The 12,911-nt window shown below is 37.4% G+C and overlaps 1 protein-coding gene across 6 annotated transcripts in view; it reads left to right on the top strand.

Annotated features, from left to right (window-relative positions):
- The window catches only part of EYA4 (EYA transcriptional coactivator and phosphatase 4), a 184,523-nt gene that overhangs the window by 8,016 nt on the left and 163,596 nt on the right, over positions 1-12,911 (top strand). For 5 of the 6 annotated variants that reach the window (XM_067542250.1, XM_067542252.1, XM_067542253.1 and 2 more), the window contains exon 2: positions 12,210-12,317. In XM_067542250.1, the coding sequence (XP_067398351.1) occupies positions 12,285-12,317 (33 nt within the window). In that variant the 5' untranslated portion in view covers positions 12,210-12,284. Of the gene's footprint in view, positions 1-4,183; positions 4,235-12,209; positions 12,318-12,911 lie in introns of all 6 variants that reach the window. The other variant, XM_067542251.1, reaches the window with a different exon arrangement.

The raw sequence follows: 12,911 nt of genomic DNA on the forward strand, positions 1-12,911 counted from the left end.
ATTTTAATATCAAATGCCCTAACTGTTGCCTGACAAATCTAATTTGATTATCTGTTTGCAACTTGATATGTGAAGGTCTTTGAGGACTGACAATTTTTAAAAAATGTGTCTGACTTATTTTTTTCAGCATGCTTACAATATATTGCATAGCAGTGGATCTATTTTTCATCATAACAGCATGTTGCATATTTAGTGCCCTTTCTTATGAATTGAAATTCACCAAAGGTGTGGTATATTATCATTAAGGATGTCAATGCTACTTAAGTTCTGCATAGGGGCTGCTTGGAGGATCTCTTAGGCTCAGTGTGTCCAGTGACGGGCTCCCGTGTACTCTCTTTGTCCTGGGGAAGGGGATTCTGTGCCGAGGGTCAGCATGGAAAGCCTGGACTGGAGAGTGGGAGACCAGAACAAACCTATTGGATCCTCATTTTCATGGATTCGGTGGCCTCAACATCCCCCACAAGTGGAGCAGAGGAGTTGGTGCCACTGTTTCTGTTCATATAACAACTGGGGTAAAGGTGCTGGCATTTAGGTGATGAGTGGATATCCCTGTCATAGCAACTCTGCTCTCTGCCCACATAGACCCTAAATATGGTATTTGGTTTTAAAGGGTGAAGTGGATTTCACCCATTGAACCTAAACCAGTCCTTATGGTTTTTGCTGGCTTGTTTTTCTTGATCCCACGAAATTGATCTTTGACTACAGATCTACTGCAAAGGCCACTTTACACAAATGAGAACCAGGCCCAAATGTATCAGTTTCACTATATGTGTGTGTGAAACCTTTTGAAAAGCTCTGTAAATTTAAGAGAAGAATATTATATGCTTTTTGCGTCAAAACTCCGTGATGAAAACCAGTTTAAACATCCAGCACTTACTGATATTTTTATTAAAAATTCTTACAAATTTTCATTAGTTGGTACCCCAACCATTCTGTTATTTTCATTCAGATTAATTCAATGCCAATCTTGATGCTACTGTACTAGAAACGATAAATAATGATTTCCCTTGTTTTGCCTCAATTTCTCTAAGAAATAGCCTGTGTTCTCCAAGAGTGGTTTTAACAAGAATTACTTATCCTGAGGCTCTTTTTGTACACGGTTTTTTACATTTCTTATAGTGCAATGCTTCATAGAGAATGAAGCATCTTTATTCCCAGAACCTCTATATCAGGGATACTGTCAACTTGTACTTTTAACTTTTTTAAAAAAGGTTTTAAAATAGTTTAGTACCCATAAACTGGAGTGCCCCTGCCCATTTTTGTGGCTTTACACATTTTCCTATATTTCAAAATATTTTCTTCTCTACTGCTCTGTTAAAGACTCACATAAACAACAGTGGAAACTGACTATACAGGGGAAAGAGTGAAACTGCTTGTATACAAAGTATTGTCAAATGCTCAGCATAAAGAAACTAAGAAAAGCAGAGATTTCTTTTCTCAAGACACTTTTATTTCTAGTAATCTTAGGTGTTACTTGTAATAACAGTGTAAAAATGTTCATCCAAACCAGAGGATATAATTGTTGAATACCCCATGGATATTGTAGTATACTTCTTGAAAAAAATTGAATGTGTTCATAGTATACTAAGTAGCTTTTAAGTGAACTTACAGTAGAACCTCAAAGATAGGAACACCAGAGTTACTGTGTGAAACCCGAAGTAAGCAATCAGGCAGTAGTGCAGGGGGAAAAATAAGCAAATACCTGTACTATACTGTGCCTATGTTGCATCTTAAAGGTTGGAATGCAGAGTAGAAGCAGCCTGTAGGTCTGTGCTGTTTCCTGTAAGCCAAAGGTGCTGTATCACCACCCTGCCACCCCACCCCACCAGGAGAGGGAGGTTGTTTTCACCACCACCTCCATCAGGAGGGTTAGTCCAGAGCCCAAGAAAGAAGCTGCCACAGGGAGCTACTAAAGGGCTGCTGTTGCAGCAAAAATCTGGCCTGGAGTTGGAGTGGAGGAGCTGCGCTCTGGAGGAGTTTTAAAGGGCTACAGCCTGTGCACCGATGCGGCCCATGCTTTGCCCGTGGCTGCACTTCTGGATCCTGCCAACATCTCTGAGAGTGCAAGGGGCAGGGGAGGGAAGGGCGATGGCAGCGGGCTGGCACCAACCACCTGCCACCTGCTGCCTCTGGAACATGGTAATCAGTGCACAGAGCAGAATGAGCCCTGGGGAGAGGGTGGCTGAGGAGTGGGGCTTGTAGTGCCAATGGTACGGGGCAGGCTCCCCCAGTTCAACCCAAAGGCAAGAAATAGGAATAGGGCAAGGAGCTTCTTGCAAACCAGGCAGTGCTGCCCGGTGCCACCTTTGCAGATTTTTCTCTCCCAGCCGCAGCTGGAAGACAGTGACTGCAGGGTACTGTGCCATAATGTTTGGTTCAGAGTTACGAACGTTTCAGAGTTACGAACAATCTCTATTCCCGAGCTGTGTCTTTGAGGTTCTACTGTAAATGGTGGTGTTTTTTTTAAGTTAGCCATATAAAAGTTTGCTTTTGTTAGAGTTCATATATATGTTTGGGTTCCACAGCAGTTCCAGTATGACACGTTAAGGGTACTTATCCTAGAAATTACTGCATTGTCATTATAATTAATATTATACAATCTATGAATTATGCATCTAAAGTACTATCTTTTTTTGTCTTTAAAAATTTAATTTAGAAACTTTGAAAAAAAGTCAGAGAGGTGTGATTCTTTTATTTTTAAGTTGATTGTGTCTGTTTAAGTATACATTGCAACCAATGGTTATAGTGGTTCTTTTCTCAGGGGCTTGTTTAAGAAGAAACAAAAATGTTTCGCGTGTAGTCATTTATTTTCAGTTATTTTCAAAAAAATATACGCAAAATGTTTCAAAAGGCACCAAAATATGTAGTTTTGGAAAACAAAACCACAGACCCTTAAAACAAAAAATGATATAAAATTAATGTTTCCAATAGAGTTCTATAAAAAGTGTGTGCGCCTTTCTGCTTCTTGGCATTACTCATTCCTAGAATTCAGCACATGGTTTTTCTGCATCTAGATATAGAATAATATGTTTGACTGCTTTTTGTTCATTTGTAAATTAGCTTTTCTTTATTTTTCAGATTAGACAATGGGATAATAGATTAGATTTGCTTATAAGGAGTCTGAAATAACTCTTTTTGTGAGTTGCCTGATTTCTTTATGCCCAGAGCATTCTGAGGTTAGTTGATCTGGAATGAGTCAGAAGGAAATATGTGTAGCTCATATATTCTATTTATCTAAATAGAAACCAAAAGGACTCTCCTTTCATCAGTGTTTGGGACATTCCTAGATATGTGCTAATTTCTGTTTGCATTTTTAGCAATTGCAGAAAATATTCTGAAAAATATATTCTATATTTGATTACTCAGTGCTCTCAAATTCTTAAAACTATCTCCTGTTCTTTGTTAAAGATAAGGGGGGGAGGGGAATCACCTTCTGAGCTACATATATGCTCATTGGCAAAATAGCCAGTTTTGTAGGAGATATAATGATCTCTCTTAGCATATTATTTATTTATTATTTGTATTACGATAGCAAGTAGGAACCCTAGTCCCCCTGGACCAGGATGCCACTGAGACAGGAAGGATGATCCAGTGGTTAGGGTAGTAGCCTAGGACTGAGGAGACCAAGTTCAATTCCTTACTCCACCACAGACTTCCTGGATAACCTTTGGCCAGTCACTTAGCTTTTCTGTACCTTCCCATCTGTAAAAATGGGGATAATAACATTTCCCTATCACAGAGGTTTTGTGAGGATAAACACACTAAAAGATTGTGAAGCCCTTTTGAGATCTACTATTTAAAAATACAATCTAACAGCAAAGTATTATTATGTTATATTTACTGTGCTAGGCACTGTACAAGCAAAGAACAAAAATGATCCCTGCCCCAGAGAGTTTACATATGAAAGCAGCACTAAGGCATTGTTTCACCAAATGTAAACAACATGCATAGTTTCACTGCTTTGGTAAGATTTCTTAAGAGATTTTTCTACCTTCCCAGCATCCTTTTCACCTGTTCTCTTGTACCATACTCATGGACAGCAAGCAAAAATACTCTATTGGCGTGCATCCTTCCAACTTCCCACCTCCCCTGTGCTTGTATTACCTACATCACTGATGCTTGGACCTTATTTCTTGAAGCTCATTGATGACATTGTTACCAATACTGTGCTCATCTGTTTCAGTTCCTATGGTTGCAGCTCTACCAAGTGGCAGCAGATTTCAGAACCTGGCAGGTCAGTGAAGTCTTCCAGTTGAGGCAGAATCAGCGATACAGAGGCTGGATATTTTTTAGCTGAATTGGTTTATTTACTATAGATATATAATATTATATACTCAGTCCTTGAACATAGTCATAGACAGTGCACAGGCAACCGCCTCTCTCAGAAAACTCAGCTCCCATACCAATGCTCAGATCCTACTTTGCATCAGAGCAACTCTGCACCAAAAATGGACTCTAGTTAGAGAGATGAAGGCAGAAACTCTCGTTATTTTCAAGAGCTCCCCTCCTTCCAAACAAATTGCAATACAAAATTAACATCACCACAAGCATACAGTAAGGCTGAGTACTGATCATACATTAAAAAAGAACTTGTAAGACTATGTAACAGCACCATCTAGTTACTCACCTTTAACACTATGCTGATAATTAAATTTAAATTCTGGAGTTTGTGAAGCAGAAAAACTTGGTGTCATGAACTAGATATTTGCTTTTATTATCATATTTCATTTTCTAGTAACAGTTCACATGTCTGAAAAAGAAAGATGGAAAATTTAAGGAGCAAGAAAAGGTTCCTGGGACTTTGTTTGGAGGGAGACGGCGGGGAGCACAGAACACTTAAATTACTGTTGTAGCAGGCTTCTCTATCTACTTTAACATTCCTGACAATCTTATTGTAGGAAATGTCTTTATTTCAAGGTGTAGGGGTAATTGGTCTGTTAACTGACTGCTAGACTCCTCCCATGAAAACAACCATCAGGCAGCAATAGTAGGCCAGTTAACACAGCGCCTTGAAGACCCCATTTTTCTTTAAATTGTACCAAAACAATTGTAAACTTTTCCTAATTGGCCTTTTTGCTAATAACGTTTATTATTTTTACAGTTGGAAACGCCTAATTCTCCCTCTCAGGAGGGTCATTCCTTTGGTACGCTAGCTAAACTTGCCCCATTTCAGCATATGCACATGTTCATACACACCAGATATTATGTTGAATAGGAACAGGCTGGCCAAGCAGAGCCTGAAGAAGTGTTCCTCCTGCCACTTATCAAGGAGAATATATGCTTTTATGCTCATGTACCCAACATAAGTTATCTGTTACTGTCTTTTGAGAGAATTTATTCATGCAGGAATAGACTGGGTTCCTCTGTCATTGTGTAGATCCCACAATGTCTCCTCCCGTCCCTCGACATAAATAGCTAAAAAGGTGGTATGCATCACTCTGAGGTTGTGCGAGGGTTGCACTGCACAAGACCACTCACTGGTGTGAGAGATTGTTTGGTGAATTCCTAGAGTGGTTTCATAAGCTCAAAATAAAGGGAGAAAAACTCCTTTCCTTTTTGTAAGCAATCCCATGTGGACTGTAGGTATCCTAGATACAGGCGGTCCTTTCAAAGCTCAGCAGCACACACAAAAATCAAACAAAAGATGTTTTCTTCACCACAAGTCACTGGACGGATTCTGGGGTTAGCAGGGCTTGCTCACATAAAATAAGCCCTCCACTAAGTCCTTGGCGTGACACCTTTTCCACTCAGTTGCAGATCTAAATAGAGAGAAGAATCTTAGCATTTTGCAAAGCATTAGTAGACTGAGAAGTGAGTGTTGGAAGTTATACAAAGAACTCCATAGGGCCTTCAAACTCTTCCAAGAGAAGATTCCCATCTCAACAAAATTCAAAGTGTCTAAAACCAGAAAGATATCAAGGATACAGTATCATCCTCTAACAATGGGAGCAACAGAACAAGTTCTGTAAGAGGAAGAAAAGAAAGCAGAGTATTTTATATTAATCATAGTTCCCAGCAGTTGGAAAAAATTAGTAGACTCACTTCAGTCAGCTTGAATTCACGTGGTGAAGCCTACTTACCCCAACTAATCCTAGAGCTCTCCTACAAGCCTGTTTTCTGCCCCCTGCAGGAATCCTTATCCTTGAAAGGAACATTGAGAAAAAACCATGTGAGGTAAATCTCACTGCATTTCTTGTGTATTTTCTCTCCACATACTGGTTTTACACAGGAGAGCAACATATGGCTACGTTATCAGACTATCAAGATAGCGTTTTTTTCTTTATCAATTATTATATTTAAAACATTTAAAGTTCTTCAGTGATTTATTCTCTGTTACAATTAGAAATAGATGAGAACGTCTCATTCTGTTTTATGATTGCTTTTAGTAGGGTCAGCATTTCTTTTTACAGAATACAGCATTCACACTACTCAAAGGGAAAATATAAAAGTTAGGCCTACAAAATTAAAAAAGTATTTAACTGCAGGCAAGCTATCCAAAACAGCTATTCTAAGACTACAATATGAGTTGCATAGTGTGCTTTATTAGAACACACTATAGAAAAAGTAACATGATTTCTATTCTTGCTAAAAATAGGAAAGATAGACAGCTGGACCCAGTGTTACCCAGCTGGACAGTTGGCCCAGTGTTACTCAGTGGCTTCAATGGGAACAAGATTACGCCATCACTGAGTACATTTGAAAATCCCATCATTTATGCATGCATTTGAAGAAACTCTCAAATTATGGTTAGAAGTGCTAGAAACCTAACTGTGCAAAATGTAAATACTGAAAATGAAATCCTAGCCTCTTAAAGTCAAATAGTTTTGCCATGGACTTCAATGGGGCCAGGATATCACCCCCAGATTTGAGAGAGATTGGAATATTTCTGTAGAGAGAGAGGAGCTAGGGATGCAGGATGAGCAGTGTAGCAGTAGGAATGCTCCCAGTAGCCAAACCAGAAGAGACAGCATGCACTGAACTTTTTTTTTCTTATTTATTTAATTGTTAGCCAAATCAAACCCCAGGAAAGGGGTGAATTTTTTACCTCTACGTAGTGTGTGGACTTTATTTACATACAGGTTGGAAAAATCAACTGATCATCAAGCATTCCTAGGAACACCCAAGATATGAAGAGTTTAAAATAAAAAGCTTCTATGGGTCCTAGATTTCTAAGACATTTTTACCTTCTTTCGTTACTGAACATGATGATGATGATGATCATGCAGTCATTACTGTAGATGTCAATCGGAGTTTTGTCTATAGCTCAAAGTGTTTTGTTTGTCAGACTAAACAGTTTTTACTTCCAGAATTCAGAGATGATAATTAAGTATTATGTTTTCCTTTCCACAAAATGTTTCCTCTCCTGAAGTATGCCTTAAAATTGTATGGAATAAATATGACCTGTTGTATTTGAGGAGTTTGTTTCTTGCTAGTCAAGTTCAGAATGGGGAGGGAACAAAATAATAAAATATTTATTATTGATTGGATTTAAAATAAGTACATAAGAGGAAGAAATGATTGAAAATAACAGCTTTTTACTCTGCTGGGTATGAACACAAATCTCTTCTCCCCCTCCCCCCCATTCTGATTGTTTTATATAAAAAGAATTTGTCAGTAGTAGGCAGATAAAAAATTATTTCTCTTTGTTCTACTACAGATAGTACCAGAGCTACTGTTTACATAGTTTTATATTTGTCCCAGACATATCACACTTATTCCACATAAGATAGTTCTTCCTCAGAATTACTCATCTTGCCGCTGCTCTGAACATGATGCCACTGGAAACTCTGAGAAAGCAGCACAGTGCTTTCCAGCCCCTTCAAAAGATTCTTTTACAGTGAAATTGTTATGATAGAACAGCATTTTTTAATCTTGTTGAACAGCGTTCATTGCATTGGAATAAACAGCTTTAGTGTCTAATGGACTCAAAAGCTTTGGGCTGCTTCATGCACTTTATTTCCGTGAATATTTTTTAAGACCAGGGTAAGTTAACATCACAATAAGTTACATATATATCATGTTTTTAGGTTGTAAAATAAGCATTTGAAAGTTAGGACATGCTAATGTGTGATTGTCCATGCATTCTTAATTCCGCTTCCTGTGCATCCATCCTGTGCACTGAATGAGGCAGGGATCTTTTGAAAAAAGTAGTATGTGATCATGTAAATAGAATGTATCGATCCACAAGGGTACTCTGCACTGAAAAGGGAATTATTCATGTCTTCATTATCTTCCCTAGGGCTCTCATTACTATCTGATTGTCTCACAAATATTGATGAAATTATCTCCATATCACCCTTGTGAGATAAGTGAGGAGATGCTGAGGTATTCTTAATTTACAGATGGGGAAGCTAAGACAAAGAGACTTGCCTGAAGCCCCACAATGAATGAGTGGCAGAGCCAGGATTAGAATTCACAGCCTTCTACTTCTAATGCTGTGTTAATTTCTGCAGACCAGAGTACCTCAATTCTAGATATTTGGACTATCTACAGCTCCCATTAATGTCAGTGGCAGTTGTGAGTACCGAGAACTTCTGTGTGTCATCCCAGGTATCTCATGTTGGGTACTCAGAAAATCAGGAATGCACAGTTCATAGCCACCTGTCAAACTTTTCTTTTAAGTGGCTTCCTCAGCATCAAATAGGAAGTCTGTGGTAGAGGTACATCTCTTTGTGGCTATCACCCTTAACCATAAGACCATCCTTTCTCTTTATTTATTTATCTGTCTTCATTCTCTACTTACCTTCCCATTTCTAGAGCAAATGAGGCAAGGATCCTACAAGCAGCCTACTTCACTACATAGCCCCGATTAATTCCCAGAGCACCATCTATCCTGTGCACTGAATGAGGCAGGGATCCTGTGGGAAAAAATAGTATATGATCATATAATTAATCACTATCATAATGCATACACATAATGGGGGCTGAATTAAGGTTGCATGGGCAGATCGCTTTGGTAGGCCACACAGACTTCCCTATGCTTTTACTTTAAAAAGGAAATTTTTACTGAAGTGAGGGGTGGCACATTCTCCTCCCAAATTATCTGTGCTGGAGGGAAATGAAGAAAAGATGACCATTCTATTTTGGAACTCCATTTATTGAAGTTATTCTGGAGGCAGTTTGAGACTGGAGTAGTCTAGAAATGGAAGGGTGCAAGTAGTTGAAAGCCACTTTGACTTTCCAGTTCCCATGGCTGAAAGTTCTGTGTTGCACCTCCAAGAAGTGGAGCACAGAATCTCACCCTACTCACTTCTCATCAGTCTGATTATTTCATCGTAACCCTAACTTTCTGCTGAATAGAAGATTACAATCAGTCACTATTATTGGAGAGATCACAACCTTGCTTCCTTCTAAGCCAAAATCTTTTTTTCCCCCTTAAATCATGTGTGTTACAAGCAGTTAAAGAGAGTTTTAAAAATTGTTTTTCATTGCTCTAAACTTGTGTGTACATCACTAGGTAGAAACACATGTTTTTGCTCTAGATCCAGTTCTGAAAGTTGCAGCTTTAAACTTGATGAAGTGTTTTACATACTGAGATAAAAAAAAATACATTTGTTGATCAGGAAGTCAGGAATCCTCCTAATTAAGACACTTCTTGAAAAGGTAACATTTTTATCTTGAAGCATAAAACACTTCATCAGCTGTAAAGCCACATTTGTGAGGACCAGATCAAGAAGAGAAACAGATGTTTTTCTTCTTACTGGCTTGTCTATGAGTTTAAAACCATTTAACAATTTTTTAAAAATAGTTAAAAGCAGTTAAAAACACTGCAGTATAATAGGGATAACAGTACTATCCCTCTGTTTTTAAATCTGGTTCTCTTGATAGGATAAACTACAAGATTGAATTGGTAACTAGATTATTGCCTCATAAAACAGCACGAGGTTGCTATTATCTCTTAGTTTTATATCTTTATTAGGAGTAATGCAGGTCTTATTTGAATCACTTTTTTTCCTCTCTTGCAAACTGTAGAACAAACTCTAAAGGATATGGTTTCAATGCCATTGGTATAGTAACCATTATAAAATTATTGTGTAAACAATAATGTGTTTATAGTTGGTTCAAAGTGTAACATCATTTGGGCTCTTAAAATATTAAGAGTATTAGAATATTTACATAAGTATTAATTCAGATTTAATCATAACAGTTCACTTAAATTTTGAGACAACATAAAGATAAGCAACAAAGTACTCCTTATGTATCATAGTACATTGGTGCAAAATTAGAACAGGTCTAACTACCAAGTGCACAAAAAAGTTTTGAAATTGGTTAAAAATATCAGGCATATTCAGAATAATACATCTTATACAAGTGACATCTCTAATTATACATTCTTGTGGTTATATTTCACTTGTAAATCAATAAATTCAATAAAGAAAGACCAGTTAACTAATCAAGTTTTTTCCAAGTTCTACATGGACTTGGCACATATTTATTGATTTATTTGCCAATATGTGTCAGTGTGAATAGAATTCATATATGTATATGTTTTTGGAAGTGTATACATCAATTCTATGGGTGAAATCCTAACTGCACTTTCGTTAATGGCAATAGGGGCAGGATTTTACTGTGTATATTTAAATTATTTAAAATATAAATACATTTCTGTTTCTTTCAAGAAAAGGTGCAAAAGCTATCTCTATTGACTTCAGAGCAGTTTGGATCCAGCCCTTAAAGATGTAAAAATGAGATCAGTAGTTCTAGGTATTATGGAAGCGCCATTTATGGTTTTGAACTTGAGTTGAGTTTTGAACTTAAAGCAGGAATTCAACCACTTTGTTATGTATGAAGAATGCAACATTATCTTGGAGTACAGAATTAATTTTCTAACTGTTTACAAGTAATTGATTAACTAGTGTGTTTGGTTCAGGATGGGGGCAGATTTTGGAAGTAAGAAGGAAGAGAAATGTAGAGAGGTGCAAGAGGCAGGTGGAATTTGAGGTCTGTGTGTCCAAGACAATGTGGAAGGCAGGTGGGAGTGGGATACAGCCCGAGCTGCTTTGCAGTGCTCTTGTCAAGTAAATGCAGTTTAACTGGCAAGCATGCTCAGGTTGTTTTGTGCTGCTCCAGAATGGCATAACGTAGCCGGAGCATATGGGTGAATATTGCCATAGAAGTTAAAATTTAAAATAAATTATTTAAGATTGATAATTCATATCTTCAAATCATTAGAGATATTACCTGGTAACTTTTTCTTTAGATTCCTTGTTTAGTCTTCATGTATTAAATTTTTTATTAAAAAAACCAAAACCTAAACAAAACAAAGGGCAAAAAGTTAAGTTTGTTTCAATGCCCTAACTCTGCATTTCCCTACATTAGCATGTTTGGATTTCTTTTAAGTTTAACTTGACTCTGCATTTCCTATGTTTACTATGCTTGGCTAGGAGATAATTGCAACATCCCTGTAATACATTTTACCCTAAATTACTGCTGTATACTCTCAACCTTAACACCATGTTAACATCATTTGTATCTGGGAATATAGTATGGTAAAATGGCCATTGCTCCATAGTAAGCAGTAGTTGTTACAACACTGATCTCTTAAGTCACAAAATGTGCATACTTCAAATTACATCATTTGATGCAATGATGTGGGTTACTCATTCTATTGGAGAAGGTATAGACAGTAGATAATTAGGGTAAGGCCTATTATTTAACACACTGTAGGACACTGCCGACTTCAAGTCACTTTGTCTATTTTGTTTAATCCTAAAGGAATTTTATGGACCTTAGAAAGAGGATTTCATTCTAATTATATAACATTTCTCTGCTAGACATTTAATGGCTATCGTGAATGGTTATCATTAAATGAGTATTATGGGTTTTTTGTTCTGTGTTCTATAATTACCTTTCTAATATTTTCACCTGAAGATTATCTTTTGCTGTCTGCTTAAACAGCTGCTTGCATGAAAGATTTTTAGCTTTTTTCTACTGCTTGGTTTTCGGAACTGTTTTTTTTCTGGCAGGGGCTGAAGAATTATTACTTAAGTGTGTATTTCTGTTTATGTGTTTCAAATAGTTTCTGCTTTCCAAAGTGACACTGGGCATGCTGAAACAGAGTGTGAAATCCTGGCCACATTGGAGCCAGTGGGAGCTTTGCCATGGACTTTGGTGGGGCCAGGATTTCACCTAGACTATTTGTTAATACCAGACATGCTTTAGAAGAATTAGTTCATGACATGTTTTTTTTCTCTTTTTTTAAAATTTAGACACCCCAATTGTAAATTAAAGGGAAGATACTTCTGTTGTGGGGGAAAAGAAAAAGAAAAGAAAAGTTTACCTCCATGGAAGACTCTCAGGATTTAAATGAACAGTCAGTAAGTACAAATTCAGTGAAGTATTATCAAAGAAATTGCCATAGAGTGTTCTATATGCCATGTTCAAAAGTAGGCTTTCAGAAATTTCTCTTTGAGAATGGATATGAAAATAGTATCCGTACTAGTTTCTTTGAACAAAAAGACCCTGGGAGAGCTTCTGGGAATCTAGGTTTAAATCACGTTTTAGGTCAGAGGTGAAGTGAGTTTTCTGGTCTGACCTTTTGTCTATTCTTGCACATTACAAAATCATCACAGAGTTCAGCAGGGCTTGGCAGAACTGAAATAGTAAGCATTGATGGACAAAATTGAGGTACACTGGAAGAGCAGTATGTAGAGACTTGCATAGCATCTGTCTGCATTGTGTCTGGCTTGAATCATTTTGTAAAAATATACTTTCATATTGTCTGTACTGTAAACTGACACACACATCGAGCTGTTTCAGTGAGGTTAAGATCTGATAAATGTTAACATTTATAAAAAATTGTCTTAGTAGATACGATGGAGGAAGATCTTACATACAGTGGGCCAAGTTCTGTTGTTATATTGGCACATTCCTATTGAAATCAGTGTATTGCCGGTGTAAATGAGAGTAGA

This window comes from Emydura macquarii, unplaced genomic scaffold (genome assembly GCF_026122565.2).
Source record: "Emydura macquarii macquarii isolate MOO-44397 ecotype Brisbane River unplaced genomic scaffold, CSIRO-AGI_Emac_v2 contig_705, whole genome shotgun sequence".
Taxonomy (NCBI): domain Eukaryota; kingdom Metazoa; phylum Chordata; order Testudines; family Chelidae; genus Emydura; species Emydura macquarii.